This window comes from Juglans microcarpa x Juglans regia, chromosome 7S (genome assembly GCF_004785595.1).
Source record: "Juglans microcarpa x Juglans regia isolate MS1-56 chromosome 7S, Jm3101_v1.0, whole genome shotgun sequence".
Taxonomy (NCBI): Eukaryota; Viridiplantae; Streptophyta; class Magnoliopsida; order Fagales; family Juglandaceae; genus Juglans; species Juglans microcarpa x Juglans regia.
This window is the reverse complement of record NC_054607.1, coordinates 3,103,588-3,120,048: the sequence shown is the minus strand read 5'-3', so window position 1 is coordinate 3,120,048 and position 16,461 is coordinate 3,103,588. Positions and strand designations below refer to the sequence as shown.

At 33.5% G+C, this 16,461-nt stretch overlaps 1 protein-coding gene across 1 annotated transcript; it reads right to left on the bottom strand.

Moving 5' to 3' along the window:
• Nucleotides 1-574: 574 nt before the first annotated feature.
• Nucleotides 575-1,702, bottom strand: LOC121241458 (KN motif and ankyrin repeat domain-containing protein 2-like). Its single transcript, XM_041139241.1, has 3 exons — nucleotides 1,405-1,702; nucleotides 1,157-1,362; nucleotides 575-652 (listed from the first exon to the last, which is right to left on the bottom strand). Exons 1-3 carry the CDS (start codon nucleotides 1,682-1,684, stop codon nucleotides 575-577), a joined length of 564 nt encoding a protein of 187 aa, XP_040995175.1. The 5' UTR covers nucleotides 1,685-1,702.
• Between the last annotated feature and the right edge of the window lie 14,759 nt (nucleotides 1,703-16,461).

The following is a 16,461-nucleotide window of genomic DNA, read 5'->3' as shown; positions in this document are numbered from 1 at the left end:
TGGGCTGGAGGCAAAGCCCAGCCACATCACATGGACTGAGTCAAACAAACAACTAGGAGGAACAAGGCTCGGGCAGGAAAGAGGCCCAGGTCGGGCCAAGCTGACAGGACAGAAGATGAAGTTGGGAAGGAAGGGACATGGCATATATCACTAGATGGAAAGGACCGAGGACAGAAAGCATGCTGCATTTAATGCGGCCCAAGGCAGAAAGCATGCCGCATTTAATGTAGCCCAAAGCGGAAGGCATGTTGCATTTAATGTGGCCCAGAGCAGAAGCCATGTCGCATTCAATGCAACCCAAGGCCCGAGCAACGTACAGCAAGCCTAGGCCCTTCACGACTCAGTAAGGTGACGACACAGGGGCTACTTGGTGAATCAACAGCACAAGCATCTTACTCCCTGTTATGCAACACTCTACTATGGTGGAGACCTGGTCGATAACCATAAATAGGACACTACTAGCGATAGACAAGGTAATTATCTTTAATCAGTCAATCTATTACTATTACATTACACTCTCATCTTTGTTACTGTTTATCATCTTCTTCGCCATACTGACTTAAGTATCGGAGGATCAACGAATCTCGAGGTCCCCTCCGTAGTTATTGTGCAGGTAATTGCTTGTATACCGAGAGTGTAAAGTTATCCAGATCTACAAAATACGACTTCAACAGGCTCTATGCAGGAAATATTGAAAGTTGAAATCTTCAAACCAGCCTAGCTTAATTCATGATTCATTGGTAAATGTGTTTTGATTCTCTAGTAGCCACAATATTGTGCAACGTCAATTAACATAGTGGAAAGTAGTACTGGCAAACTCTGGTAACGAGAGAGAGAGAGAGAGAGTAGTACTAACAGTGATCGTAGATCCATTGTTTCCAAAACCCGAGCCGATTTGCACTCAGAAATGCGTGCGGCAGAGAAGCCAATGCTAAGAACGGGGACACGCCGCGGTCGTCAAGAACATATGTCAAACGTGGGCAAGTCCAGATTAAATCCAAAGCAAGGTCTGTTGACAGTTGTGTTGTGCGAGGCGTACAAGGAAAGAATCATGATAATAAAAAATAAAAAAAATAATTAAATTATAATGCCAAGATTTCAAATGATCAGAAATAACGGACAATAATATTAATTGGATTGAAAAAAAGAAAAGTACGTTTTTACCCAAATTTCTGGAATATATTGCACGGGTAAGAAGCATAGCTCCTTTTTTGTCTTTTTCTGCAGGCAACTGATCCTTCATCGGATTAGTGCGAGTATACAAATAGCGCACCAGTTCGGATCTTCCGTACTCTAGAGCCTTCATTAGAGCTGTGCAACCGTCACCATCTTCAATTCCCAAGTCTTCTTTCGTCATTCGAGCTTTGCAACCGTGACCATCTTGATCATCTTGATGATGTTGATCCACCAACTCCTTGACTATATTGGCATGTCCAGCAGTAACAGCAATGTGAAGAGCCGTTTCGCCTTTATCTGTGAGTGCCGTTCTTACTGCCTCTGGTTGAGAATCAAGAAACTCCTGTGCAGCTTTCAACTTACCACGGAGCACGGCCTTGTACAAGTCCGCATAATTAAGATAGCTTTTGTCAATCATGTTGCCCTTATCTGCAATTTTTTTCTTTTTTTCATGAGTTGCTCTTTTTTCCGTATCTGCAATTAATTTTGCTCTTTTTCCAATCGCCATTTAGAAACGGTTGGATTAATCTCAAAAGCAATTAATCTGGCCACTATGAATATAGGCCGGAGCCTTCAGAATTGTCAATAAAATAAATTAAGTTATTAATTTTATTAATAATTAATGACTTAATTAAATTAACATTATGTCAGTTAAGTTAATTGGAAAAACTATATATATATGAAAAATAATTCTTCTAATCAGTTACTATTCATTGTACACATCCAACACCCTATGAAAAAAAGAGCAATGCTACGTTGAGTCTCCATTTGAGGATTGCTAATGCAAGCCTAATCAATTTTATCTTTAAATTTTTTTAAAATTATAATAATATCCTTCTTAAAATGATATTTTGTTTATTTAATGAAGTGTTTGCACATGTAATTTCTAAGTGAGGACTGTAAATAGAATTTCTTATGAAAAAATAAAAAAAAAAGTTGTTAAGTGTGAAATGTGAGAGTAAGTAGTAGCTAATGCATAGTAAAATCCATGTATGAATATGTAAAATTTGTTAAATTGAAATTTCATATTTGTACTCCATCATTTTTTAATAATTTGGTTTTTAAAATTTAAAATTCGATTTATGTTTTAAAAATAGAAATGACATCTGTAATCTTAAAGTGTGTAGTCTTTGTGTACTTCTTTTAAAAAAAATAGATAAATTTAAAATATACATAAAAAAAATTATTTTTTATTGATAAACCAATTTTCTCTCCAATGAACTATGCGGGGCTTTGCCTTCCGAGACCGGGCATATAGCATTAGCCTTTCAAAAGTTTTAAAACCAACGAGTTTTTTTTTTTTTTTTTCAGCTTTTCAATTTTATTTTATTTTTAATTTTTGAAACGAAGTTATATCTTTCAGACTGATTTTAAGAAATAATATTATAATAATATTATGAAGTTATTTCATCAATATTTACTTTTATTTACAAATTTCTTTATTATCATTTAGAAATATTTTGAGATATTATTAATATTCAAACTGGTTTAATGTACATGGGATCCTTGGGATAATTAACTAAGTCCATGTTTGGCATTACAATCCATAACTTATAGCGTCAGGGCTTATAATCCATAACTTAAATAATAAATTCTATTATTAAAAAGTTATTTACTGTTTAGTAATCATATGCTTAAAACTTTTTCAAGCATGTTATATTTGTTTGGAAATAAATTAAAAAAATACTTTATGAAGTAAAAATGAAGATCAATTGACTTTTTAAAATTTATACCATATATTTAAAAGTTTTAAAAGTTGTAATTATTTGAAAATTATATAGATATTTTTGTCTATTAATAGTCTTTTTAAAATTTGAACTACATTTTAGATTATCCGCGCTTTAGGCTTTTCTTCAAACGTACTTTTTAGTTTATTTGAAATTAAAACGTACTTTAATATGTAACTCAAATAACTTAATTTTTTTATTAGAATGTTTTTAAAATTATTTAAATACTTTTTAAAACTCTTAACACAACTCAAAACAGACTCTACCACATTTTCACGCCTATTGAGTTGAATTTGGTTTAAATAATGTTAAATATATATATAATTATGAAATACGTAAACGCTGCACATTTTTTTTGAAAAAAAATAAGATTCATTATTAAAAATTTAAATTTTTTTATGTAAATCTCATATTTATTAATTTTTTCAAGAAGAGTGCGCGATACTTGTACATTCTATAATTATAAAATATCACACACTCTTTTTAAAAAAATAAATAAATATAAAATTTATATAAAAAAAAATTAAACTTTTAATAATAAATCTTTTTCTTTTTTAAAAAGAATGCATCGCACTTTGTCAATCATGAATATATCAATCATTACGGTTTTGGATTGGGTTACCATACTGTATCAATGCAGGCTTTACCCAATTTTTGAGCGTACGTGGCAGTATTGAGAGAGAGAGAGACTCACCGTACTTCTTTTTCAATGTTTGCCAAGCAGTATGGGCTGAACAAACGGTCCTAATCTCGGAAAATGCGTCTGGCCCGCATGACATCTGGATCGCATGTAAAGCCATGTAATTCCTCCTTATCGGAACATTAATAGCATCTTCATCATCTTCTTGCCCAGAAGGTGCTGCGTTTTTGCCAACGTTAATGATGTCCTCCCATAGATCTCGACTCTTCAAGTAGGTTCGCACCCGAATCGCCCATTCCGCATAATTACGTTTGTCATGCAATTTAGGAACAGGAACATCCGCAGAAAAGGCAGTACTCTTTGTTTCCATCTTAATCTATCAATATATATTATAATCTATCTGGCAAGCAGAAATATTAGAAGAGGAAGGTGATCATGTGTTCAAGAGTATATAGAGAGACCGCAAATTTCATAAAGAATAATCACATGGATTTTCTTAGTACATTAATTAATTACATTCCTAATTTTATAAATACCTTGGAAGTGAAATCTAATACTAATATCATTGACTTGATGAGAAATAGCATGATTTTTCTTAACTTATATCATTGATTAAGTTGAAGGATAAAGAGATGAAGTAATTACTTGCGAGGCAGCGAAGACGGAATATTTTCCAAAACTGTCGCTCGTAGCTTTAAGTTTCATTTGGCTGTTGTACTCACAGGTAGTCCATGGAGAAATGATGGCTTACACACACACACACACACATATATATATATATATATATAATATTGAATCATGTTATGGTAATCACTAGTTAGCTGTATATATATATATATATATATATATTGACGAGTAATGATATATACGATCTACTACTCACTTCTATTTTTTTTTTAAAAAAAAAAAACGTGATTGTTGTATATGGTCACCGACAGTTCTAAGAAATGATAGCTAACATGTGCATCCAGTACCATATCCATACTGACTTATGTCAATCAACACGTGATAAATGTTAAGTGATTCCTGATATAGCAACTATTATTAATATTGCTGAACTTTTCTACAATAGTCCATGAAAAGTACAGACTTTAGCTCAGTTTGATTTACTGTTTATGCTAACATGTTAACATCCATATTATATGGGGTATTATTAGCAATATGTGATAAAAATGAAGTTCCAGACTTTCAGTACTCCTGCATGCCGAATTTTGGCCATCCTATACATTTTGTAAGGAAAATTCTATACATCATACTACTATCTAATATACTATTTAATAAGATGTGACATATTTATTATCATTAAATAATTATTTATTACGTATTTTTTTATCATCTAATAATAATAAATATATCACATACTATAATCAAAATAAAATGATAATATGATAATAACGTTACTCTTTTGTAAGGAGGGTGGTGCACAGTGAGTTGACATTTTTTTATTTTGCTTGATAGTTATTTGATGCGGAGATCAATACTCATACTTTGTTGAAGTTAAATTTTTTTTTTAAATCTTGATTTTTTGCTTTTTTCCATTAGTACAGTTGATTTTTCACCTTTCTTTTTTTTTATATTTTCTACTTCCAGAACAATATTACTCACATCAACGTTATGTGCCACATTAGTCTTGGCTCTACTGGCTTTGACTAATTTATTCATTTAGGAACCAAGCCAGTTTTTTTTTTTTTTTTTTTTTTTTTAACTGCTCCAGCCAGTTAGATACTCAATAAATAATATAATAGTGCCAATTGCACAAGTTAACGCTGTAACAAAATCTTATGAAAAATGATAATATGTCCATTAAATATGTTTACTCATATCTTTTATTATTTTATTTTTTTAAAAAAAGTTAACGAAGTGAATATTAGTATGTTTATATTTTTTTAATTTTTTTCTTAATGATTAAGGATGTTTAAAAAATCATTAAAGATGATAAAAAAATCATTTATACTAGTGTGCATATTTAGTAGTCACTCTAGTATTGTCTAAATTTTATTCCATTATCCAAGTTTAATTGTACAAAAAAAAAAAGTAAGAGAATTACACCAAAATAAAAGCCATTGCAGGTTTCGGGTGGGATAAGAGTCATAAGACACAAAATTCTTATCTCATCTCATATCGTACAAATTAATTTTGTTATGTATAAGCAAGTTTGCGTACCAATTTGAGCACTAATACTGTTGCATTTATATTCTAAATTCAAATGAATACTGTTTTTAATAAAATCTACTTTCTGACCAATCATATTAAATGAGTGTGCAGATTATTGCGCATAATCGCTTATAATTAAATTTTTTATGTACAAAATATAATAAACAGTTTAATTTTTTCAAATCTCAATTTAATTTTTTTAAATTTTAAAATAATAATAATATTAAAATATAATATTTTAAACTTTCCAATAAAAATATAAAATTTTTATCTCACCTTTCAAACTTCCTATTAACAGAATTTTTTTATTTTAAAGTATTTGATTTTTAATTTATTTAAAAATTCGAAAAAATAAAGAAAAAGAAACATGTTTTACACTGTCAGAAAGAAAGAAAATATATAGAACGTCATCTCATGGTGCGTCGCGGGGCTAATTTACCCGGGTAGTGATACCCCACGCTATACTACCGGTCTACTACTGATTTATTTTTTTTATCTTTTTCGTCTGCAGGTCGGCAGGTCGGGACTTCATAGCTCATAAGCTCATCTTATCACTTTTGCTCGCATCACATCTCACATCACCGTCCAGTTTCTGACCAAAAAAAAAAAAATCCTTTATATTAATGAAATATGATTTATACCTAATATTTTTTATAATATTTTATATAATTATATTTTAAATAAAAAATATTTATAAAAATATCTTATAAAAATAATATCATTTTATAAAAATATCATAATCTTATAATATTATTATTAAATATATTATGAAAATATATTATATGTATATTATTCCTCTATATTAATATTCAAAAGAAAATAGTAGTAGGTCCGTCCCACGAGTTTACTTTCTCCCAGTTCATATATTTAGTTTTTTTTTAAATTTTTTTTATTTATTATTTAATAATTAAAAAAATAACTTTTAATATATTGATATATTTTTATTTTTTTAAAATATTTAAAAATTTAAAAAATATGAAATGTGTACTAGTAAGCACGTTTAACCGTTAAAGTAAACGATATACTAGCATTACTCATATTTAAATCGGCCCCATTTTCACTCCTACTAAAATCACCTTGCGATTTTGTCCTCCTCACATCACCGTTGATGGCCAGCCAATGACCCGAAATCTCTCTTCTACTTTCTCTTTTTGTTGAGAAAGAAAGCTACTACAAAAGTTAACAATTTAATTAAGAGTAATGTTATATAAAGTTATAAAATTTATAAATATTATGTAATTTTTTTATAAAAAAGTGAGATTTTTTATTAAAAATTAATTTTTTTATATAAATTTTATATTTATTTAACTTTTTTAAAAAAATTACATAATACATACGGACTCTATGATTCAAATATTATTTATTTTTAATTGAGACAGGAGATAGATATTGTGGTTGTAAAATACGAATAATTAATTATAAAAATAAAATTAGAAAAAGAAAAGTTGAAACCCATTTATTTATGTCAAATCTTAGAGTGTGTAGACGAAAGAAAGAAATGATCAAACTGACAACAAATTCTGAAGCGATGGCGAGAGTGCATAGGCGAAAGAAATTAAAAAACTAAACGTGCAGTAGACCGGTACTACAGACTACAGTAGTAGAGCGTGGTAAGTTATCATTTTCCAATTTACCTGAGGCCTCGTTTGTTTTTAGAGATGAAATAAGATGAAATGAAATTAAAGTTAAAAAGTTGAATAAAATATTATTAGAATATATTTTTTAATATTATTTTTGTTTTAAAATTTAAAAAAATTAAATTATTTATTTTATTTTATATAAAGATTTAAAAAAATTATAATGATGAAATGAAATGAAATGAGATATTTTCTGAAAACAAACGATACCTTACGACTTTTTCTTTCTAAAACGTTCGTGGTGACGTGATTTGAAAGAAAAACTTGAATGGGATGGAAAGTGTGGAGAAAAAAGTGTTGAAAAACAGAAAAAGTTGGGGGAAGTTTCTCTCGCAGAGGCCTCAACCTTTGACAGCAAAGGGCAGAACCAAAGAACATTTTGAAAAAGCGGTGGCTGTTGCTGTATTTCTCACCTTGCCAGCTTGTCTTTCTACAAATTGTCAACAAGCTAGTGTCGAGATAGTGTCGGTTCGGCTTTTATTAATGTGTCTTCTTTTAGGATTGTACTGACTTGCGAACTGTGCATTATATCAACCATTTTGTAACGCTCCCGGCTGGAATTGGAGAGTTATTTTCTTTCATTTAAATTTATATTTTAATAATATATTAATAATTTTAAATTCTTAATATTATATAAAAATTATTATTTCAAATTATCTACTTTATTTTTTATTGAAATAGATTCTGCTATCATTTATAATATTATAATAAAATATCTAAATTATATGATCTATATTTTAAAAAAACTAATCAATAATATAATTATTATTCTATTAAAACTTTATAAAAAATAAAAATTTTTTATTTTTAAATAATATAGAATCTCATATATTATCTAACTTTATAATTACAAATTTCCCGTAAAAAGATCACGTGAAAGCTAACTCGGACATTTACCGTTCGAGCTGGCCAGGGCGGGTTAAGAGACTCAAAGGTGGTTGGTTCGCATCTGGGAATGATGACACAATTGTACAGTTTTGCTTTTTTGATTGATGATGGCGAAGAGATCATGAAAAGTCAGGATCTTTTGATTCATTATCTTTATAAATTCAAGCTACGTGGCCACGGATTCATCGTTCAGAAATGTTTGGGATCCTGATAATGGATCCGAGCATTTCTCCATAAATTTTTTATTTTTATTTTTTTTACTTAGTAATTTTTATATAAATTGTGGTTTTTTTAAAAAAAATTAAGATATAAAAAAAATATAAGTAAAAAAACACAGTTTGTCTTGTGGGAATAATTCCTGGGGATTAATGGTGGCTGAAGTACCACCCTTGTTTTATTTTCACAATACAATTATGTACAATTATAGTCCTTTGATGGCAAACCTATGCAGGACAATAGGCAATGTACACCGATATCAAAGGCAATGCTTTGTCAGTTTTCAAAGAAAATAACGCAAAAATTACTCTACGGGTTAATCCAAAGGTCTTTTTTTAAAACAAAAAATAATAGGTCAACCAACAACATTAGTTTCTCCTATTTAATTAGTGTGCTAAATAGAACCTACCACAAATTGAGGTCTTAATAATAATGGTACAAATAACTAGATAGTCTATATGGTGTTGGTTTTACCAAAGTTGGCGTCATTTATTATGTATTTAAACCTTGTTTTTTTTTTTTTGAAAGATTAAACCTTGTTTAATCATATATCATGGTTGCCCACCCTGATAGCGAGCCGTCCGACCTGTAATTAAGGTTAAGTAAAAATTTAAAAATTTAACTCTAAATTCGACTCCGACTCTGCCCCTATAATTCCTTGATGCAACTCTTCATTTTTCAGTTTTAACCACAAAAATTGAGTTGGAAGGAGTACATATAGGTAAGGGCGATTTCGGTCCGGACCGGTCCGTCCTGAAGAGGTTTTGCAGATTGGACTGGACTTATTCAGCCCAGGATTTTCCCACCCTAGACCGAACCAAATAGCAAGGACCAGTCCCATTCAGGACGAGCCAGTTCGGTCGGTCTTTCAGTCCTATTCGAGATGGGTTGGTCCAATCGGTCCAACCCTGTACCAAATGGGCCAATGGCCCAATCCCTATATCCTATATATGTTTAACTTTTCGGCGCACTAACATTTTATCCACTTTTAAATCCAAAAAAAAAACTTGAAAGAAAAATAAAAATAATCATAAAAGAAAATTATATATATACAATAAATTTGAATAAAATGTTTTACTACAAAAGAATATAAATTTTCTATATACACCCAAACAACTTAAACAAGATTATCAATCATAGTAATAAAATTAAAAAAAAAAATAGAAATAAAGAAATTTATAACAATTCCTAATCAATAAAATCCCTAATAAGTAATAAGTTATAACTAATAAGTGATCATCCAATTTATCCAAATTTCAAACTCCAAATAAAAAAAGAAAAAAAATACAAAACACAATTACATAAATACACAGCTCTCACTGTCTTAGCCTCTCATATTTACATCAATACAAAACACAAATATATATAAACCGAATAGACTAGCATTAAGTTCAACCTTATCCTTGAAAGAATTAGGAATGATAAGAACAAAAATAAACTACTTACAAATTAAATAATAATTGAATAAAACTGTTTTCTAAGTAACTTATTACCATGAAACTAATTTTGATGTGGTCTTTCACATATTGGAGAACCTTGGCCTAGTAGGATGTAGCTATGAGAGCATATGTTTCGGTAAGAGTATCAACAAAGGAAGCAAGCCGAGCTACCGGATCTCCAAAGCCACATGTGTGATCATCAGGAATATCAATTTTAATTTTCTTAATTTTCCGCACTTTCTCTATGCAGACGCCTCTAGTAATGCCTCGATCTCGACGATGGCTTACAATAGCTATACCATAATTAAAGAATATAATAAAAAACAATTATTTTATTAATAAAACACTATTACTTAAATATATCATCACATAAACTCATGTTATCATCTAACATACCTTGTTTTGGGTCTGGTGATGTTAGCCCACCATCTGTGACATGCGAAGTCTAACCAATTAGGAAGTCAGTATTGGATGGAGATGGCAAATGAGTTGCTTTGCATTTAGGAGACATAGTTATTTATAATATTGATAAGTTATTATTCCCAAAAATATTATTATTACAAGATAACCATACTTATGTATAAACAACTATCATTCACTATCAATTTTGCTCAACTAGTCACCATCATCCTCATTAGATACTTCAGTTGACTCATATTCTTCTTAGAAGCCTCCCTCAATTACTTCTAGTTCAATATGTTCTCTACACAGTGGAACCATGTCATATTGGCTGAGATCAACAAATAAATTTATGTCTACTTCGTTTTCTTGATATGCTTCTTTATTTGTTGGACCATCAAATTCTTCATGTTGTCCCTCCACATCTGGAATGTAATCATATTCATTTCTTAATGCAAACTTTTGTACTACTCGCCATGGGTTTTTGTACTCTGGATCATCTAAGTAAAAAATTTGATTTACTTGATAAGTGAGAACGAAAAGATCCTCTTTATACCATATGCGAGATGTATTAAAACTTACATAATATTCATACTTATGCACTCACAACCTAGAATCTGAGACATTCCACAAATTATACTTAAACAACAAAACTATATGTTCCCCTAAGTACTTTAACCCAATGATATCTTGGACGACTCTGTAAAAGTAAATATTCTCCTCCTCATGGCTTACTTTGACAAAGACCCCACAATTTTGAGTTTTTTTATATCGTTCTCAGTCAGCTATGTAAAATCTATATCATGCACCAAACTTGCTAATTATTGAATGATTCGCTTGGATGGACCATGTCTCAAAGCATATAGTTCACTTGAGATTTGTTGTGAATTATCACCATATCTCGATACAACCTACATTAATAAATTAATTTCAATTAATATAACATTAAATAGGAAAAAAAAATCTATTTTAGTAGTAGGCCTCTCCGCCACCACCTTTGGCGAGTGGCGGAAAGGCCTCAGGTCGCCTTCAAGTGCCCACAACTAACTCCTTCAAATATTTTATGGCCCAGGCCAGGGCTGATCTAGAGTTGATGATAGAGGTTGAGTTTGGCTTGTCGCCCAATGCTCCTTCTAGGGTCGCTATGTGTGGATAACGTCATGTTCTAGATCAGCCTCATTCAAGCTAACGTCATCTTTAAAGGCCACTATGTGTCAAGAAGATGACATGACGTTAATGTCATCTTCAAGGGATATGTGCGGATAAGTCCTGGAGCGAGCTCAGGAGGAGCATTGGGTGACAAGGAAGACTCAACCTCTATTACCAACACTAGATCAGCCTCGGCCAAGGCCATAAACTTGTGGAAGGAGTTGGTCGTGGACACTTGGGGGTGACCTGAGGCCTCTTTGCCATTCGCCAATGATGGTGGTAAAGATCTACCCCTTGTGGAATTGGACTTATCTGAAGGCTTCGCTTCTGAACGAGCCTTCTTCTTCTTCTTGTTGTCCCCTGCTGCTGGAGGTGGGCCTCTTTTCAAACTAGCCACTAGCGACGGGGTGCCTAAGAATTTGCGACTGAAAACATGTGCCCCACTAGGCACCATAAAAAAATCTATTGATATTAGATGGGGCTAGAATGACATCTGACCAGGTGGAATTATTGTTTTGATCTACCCAAGCTTATACCAATTGAGTGCGAGCCTCCTCTCGGTAAAAAAGAATGATCTCAAAACCACACTCATCGGGAACCAGATTCGATGAAGCCCTAATGGGGAACTCCTGATTCGCTGCCTCATCCGCAAGAAACTCCCAACCATCACCAAATATCAAGAAAAATTTCATATGCCAACCTTTGGCATGGGAATATTTACACTCCAATTTGAACAATTTCTTATGAGCCTTAAAACTACAAAGATTCCTTACCAAGCATCTGAAACCATGCAGAGAAAAGAAATAACGAGCCATGAGTTTAGGATATTCATCACCAGTGGGCTCCAACACTCGCCGCCAGAGAACACATAGGGCCATCAGAATCTACCAAGTGTTGGGTAGAAGTTGGGTCGGAGCAAGACCTAGGACATCTAGCACATTGCGAACAGGTCGTACAAAGGGCAAGCGGAGCGCAAACATGGACATGGCCAATTACAAGACAACAGAAACAGTCATACCTCTCATGTCGAGGGCTCCATGACGCTTGTCAGGCAGACCCATAGCCACCGAGTGTGGGATGTTGAAGCTATCCCTCGCATAGTCTAATTCGCAATTGGAAATGGAGGAGGAGCATCAATGACCTTCAATAATTGAGTGAGGAGCAGATGCCCCCTCAATAGTAGGGTTAACGACCACCTCCTTAGAGCGAGGAGAAGGGTCGCAGGGTCATGAAGACCCAGTTCCACAGGAGGAGGTTAAGGGGTTACCTTTAGAGGAAGCCATAGATTTGCGAGGGAGATTGGGAGGAAATGCAGGGAAACAGAGTGCTCGAAAAGAAAGGAAAAGTACCAAAAGAGAAGAAGTGAGAAAATGGGATGCTTGAAAACAATAAATAACTATAATAGTTAAGTGGGATATGCAGAGTGGCGCAAAGGCGTAACGACATCCTGACAAAAGGGCTGGAAATGACAGAAAACCCAAACAACGAAGCGATGCCATGATTACTAGTCCAATTACGCTTCGTGTGATGCGACTTTGCGAGGTAATTGGAAGGGTTTAATTCTCTTCCAGGGGTCTGTCGGATCGTACCATGGGCCTGAACTATAACACAGCCCGATAACCCAATCAATCAAGTACCTGGTCCATTTCAAGCATATAGGAGGTTAAGATTGAAAGAATAACTGCCCAAGAACTTCGAGAGAAAGGCCATGAGCTTAGTTGAAATAAGCTAAGCCCTAATATCCCGTGGCTTGAATTTCAAATAATGGGTGAAATCGTTATCACATAACAATAGAAAGCATTGAGGTTCTATATATACTGCCCAGGTTGAATGGATTATTAGAGAAATCTCCATTATCTTTACTGACTTAGGCATCAGAGGCATTTTCCTGAACTCTCAATACTCAATTTTTTTTTTGGTTGCAGGTGATCGTGTATATGAAGCTGTGAAACATGTCCATAACAGTCACAATAAATGAAATCTCTTGTAGTGAATAACTTCATTTCTCCTTTTCTTGCTCGCTAATGAATTAGGCGCTTGACAATCTTTTTCAATAAACAGGTGGCCTCTCATTTTATACATCTCAGAAAACCTTACGGGCAGCATTTGAAGGCTTTGGCGAGCTTGTTGATGAATGTAGTTCGAAGTTTAATGCTCATAAAATGCAGCATTTTAATTCCTTAGCAATGGTATGTATGCTCATACACCGGTGTAATTCCTAATTCTCAACAAAATCAATATATAATTAACATGCGTCTGTCAAATTTAAAATAATTAGATTAAAATGTCTTGATATTATGTATGGACATCACGATGTTAAACTATTGAACATTGATAAATGAGGTCTTTAAATTGTAAAACAATATGACTGACATCAGATCAATGTCGATAAAATGAACCGTGGTGAATGCAGGATTAGGAAGCATTGGGAAGCATAAAGCTGAGAGTAGTAGATATGAAAAGATGGAGACTCCGGAAGGAGGAAAAAAGGGGGAAATTTCCTCAGACAATACGAACCGTACTGTTTTTTCTTGTATTTTTAATCATTTTAGACCCCCCCCCCTTTTTTTTAAAAGGCTGGGCTGGGCTGTAAAATTTCTTCTCTCTCCCTTCTCCCTCTATGGCCATTAATGTTGCTGGTCAACCTCTGTGGAAGTGGAGGTGGAGGTTGTCATGTAGTTGAATTATTGACATTCTCCATGACTGTCACCCTACCTCCATGTCTATGGAGAAGAGGTTTCCATGTGGGGAGACGGAAAAGAGATCAGGAGTAGAGGGATCAGGAGAGCAAAAGGTCAAGAGGGAGAGGGGTGGGAGGGTTTAAATGGGAAATACGAAACATTAAAGAACACAAATGCCTAGTAATCTCTATTCAACTGCAAGTAAAACCTCAAATAAATTCCAAGTATGATTCGGAAACAGTTCTTAGTGCTTCGTCCTCGCACAAGATGCTAATTAAATGCACTTCCTCTTAGATTGGTAATCAAATTAATTGAATCCTACTTATAAGTCGGTTTAACTTCTCTTGTAAATCAAATCTTATCATATCAGAAGCATGAATTCCAGACCGATTTGTAAATATAATAGTTTGTATATCCTACTTGATAATGATTTTTATTCATTTAAAAAATCCTTTCGCTTTCCTAATACCAGGTCAATATGTTGACGTCAACATGTCAACGCACTACAAGAAAACAGGTCTATTGCGGCGGTTTTAATTTTGCCGTAATAAAAAACGCCGCAATATGCGGTTAATTGCAGCGAGTTTGTGGTCGCTGGTCACATTTAACAGCAACTTAAATTGTTTTCATTTATTGGGTATTGCCTTACTTGTTGCAGCGATATTATGGTCTACTACGTCAGAATTTTTCGTCGCAACTTCATGATAACTTGTTACGTCGGTTTTTCCGTCGGCAAAAACCGTGCTCCAACGGTAAGATAAGATCAATTGGGCGCCAGTCTTATACGCACCAAATTTCCTTCCGCAAACCCTCGAAACCCAAAACACAAAACACACAAAAACTTTCCCCCTTCTCATATTTCCTCTTCCATTTACCACGAAATCACAGTGCTCACACAGAAATCCCTTCTCCATAGCAACCTTCTCCACTCCATTGTCGCAATCTTCGGTCACCTTCTCCCTGTAGTTGCATTCGCATCCACAATGAGGGGCCCCTAGCATTTCGAATCCACAGGACTCGCAGAAGATTTTCGGCCAAAGGTTGGGATAAGTCGCAAATCCGCCGAATTGATAGCTCCTCCTCATTCAACGTCTTCCACCGCACCTAAATCTACTGATTATTTGCAGAGAAGATCCCTCCACAAAGTGTGGAAATTCTGGTTCCCTGTGACAGGGAACCCGAATTGTTCTTGGCACCAATTTTGACCTGAATTGACTCTACTAAGTCGCCGTCGAGTGACTGTTGGGCAACCCACATCGGAGGTTTATTGTCTTGAATATTTCTCAGTTTCTCCCGAATTTTTACAACTCTAGAGGTAACTCTATACCTCTATGGATTTCCGCTCCCCTTCACCCTTGCAGTTCTCGATATTGCATTGCCATATTCCATTACTCATTATTTTGCTGTGGTTTAGTTAATCTTTAGTGATTAGTACATACTTACAAATTCCTCTAGGTATCTGCCTTTTGTCTGCTGTGTGCCATTCTTATGATGTGGGTATTAGTTTCTGGTGAATTTTTCCTTGGGTAGTATTCTGCAGTTGACACAGCACATATGCATGGATTTTGCACTGGAATGCCAAACATACCATTATTTTGGCAATATTTTCAACATTTGTTTTTGGCATTATTAGCAACCCACATACATGTCATAATGGTGCATGTCTATAAAAGTGACTTAAATGAGGTATATATGCATGTTGGACCATCTCGCACCTCAGTCTTTAGACCTCCATCAAACTGACTAAGAATGGTTGACACCTCCCACCTGAATCCCCATTAAGTTACTGGTTCTTGGATATATATTGAGTGTAATTAAATTGTATCTTTCTTACAATTAAACTCATTAAATATCTTTAGATCTTTATATTGAGTTTATTAATTATATTAGTGAATGTATTGTGGCAAATTCTCATAAGTCCTGTTTTCTTGTTTAATAGATGGTTAAATCCTCCAAATATTCGTTCATCACTGTAGCTACTAGGTATATGTCATCAACAAAGGCAAATTTAATTATTGTTAACGTCAATAAATATCCTGCATTTATTCAGGAAATATCTTAAGTTTATAGAGACACTTAAGGCATAAAGTATATAGAGTCTTGTTGGGTAATGTTAAGCGGATCCCGAACTGTTTTGTAATTTCCCCGTGGCATTTAGGACAGAGAATCTGCATTTGTTGAATATATCAAATTCACCTGCCCCTCATGAACAACCAATTGATATACTACATTCAATTGGGGAAAATTTCTGGGTTCAGGATTTCTCTCCCTATTCAACTGTGCAACCAATTGCACCATTTGGATTCTTGACTTGTTGTTTTATTTATTTTCCCTATAGCCATCATAAATCTTAGC

Bases quoted from the DNA above. Each gene is read 5' to 3' on its own strand.
- LOC121241458 (XM_041139241.1), bottom strand. From the start codon at position 1,684: ATGGCGATTGGAAAAAGAGCAAAATTAATTGCAGATACGGAAAAAAGA. The intron at 1,363-1,404 runs ATCAACATCATC...ACGGTTGCAAAG, and splicing joins TATAGTCAAGGAGTTGGTGG to CTCGAATGACGAAAGAAGAC. The intron at 653-1,156 runs GTACTTTTCTTT...CGTATTTTGTAG, and splicing joins CCAGAAATTTGGGTAAAAAC to ATCTGGATAACTTTACACTC.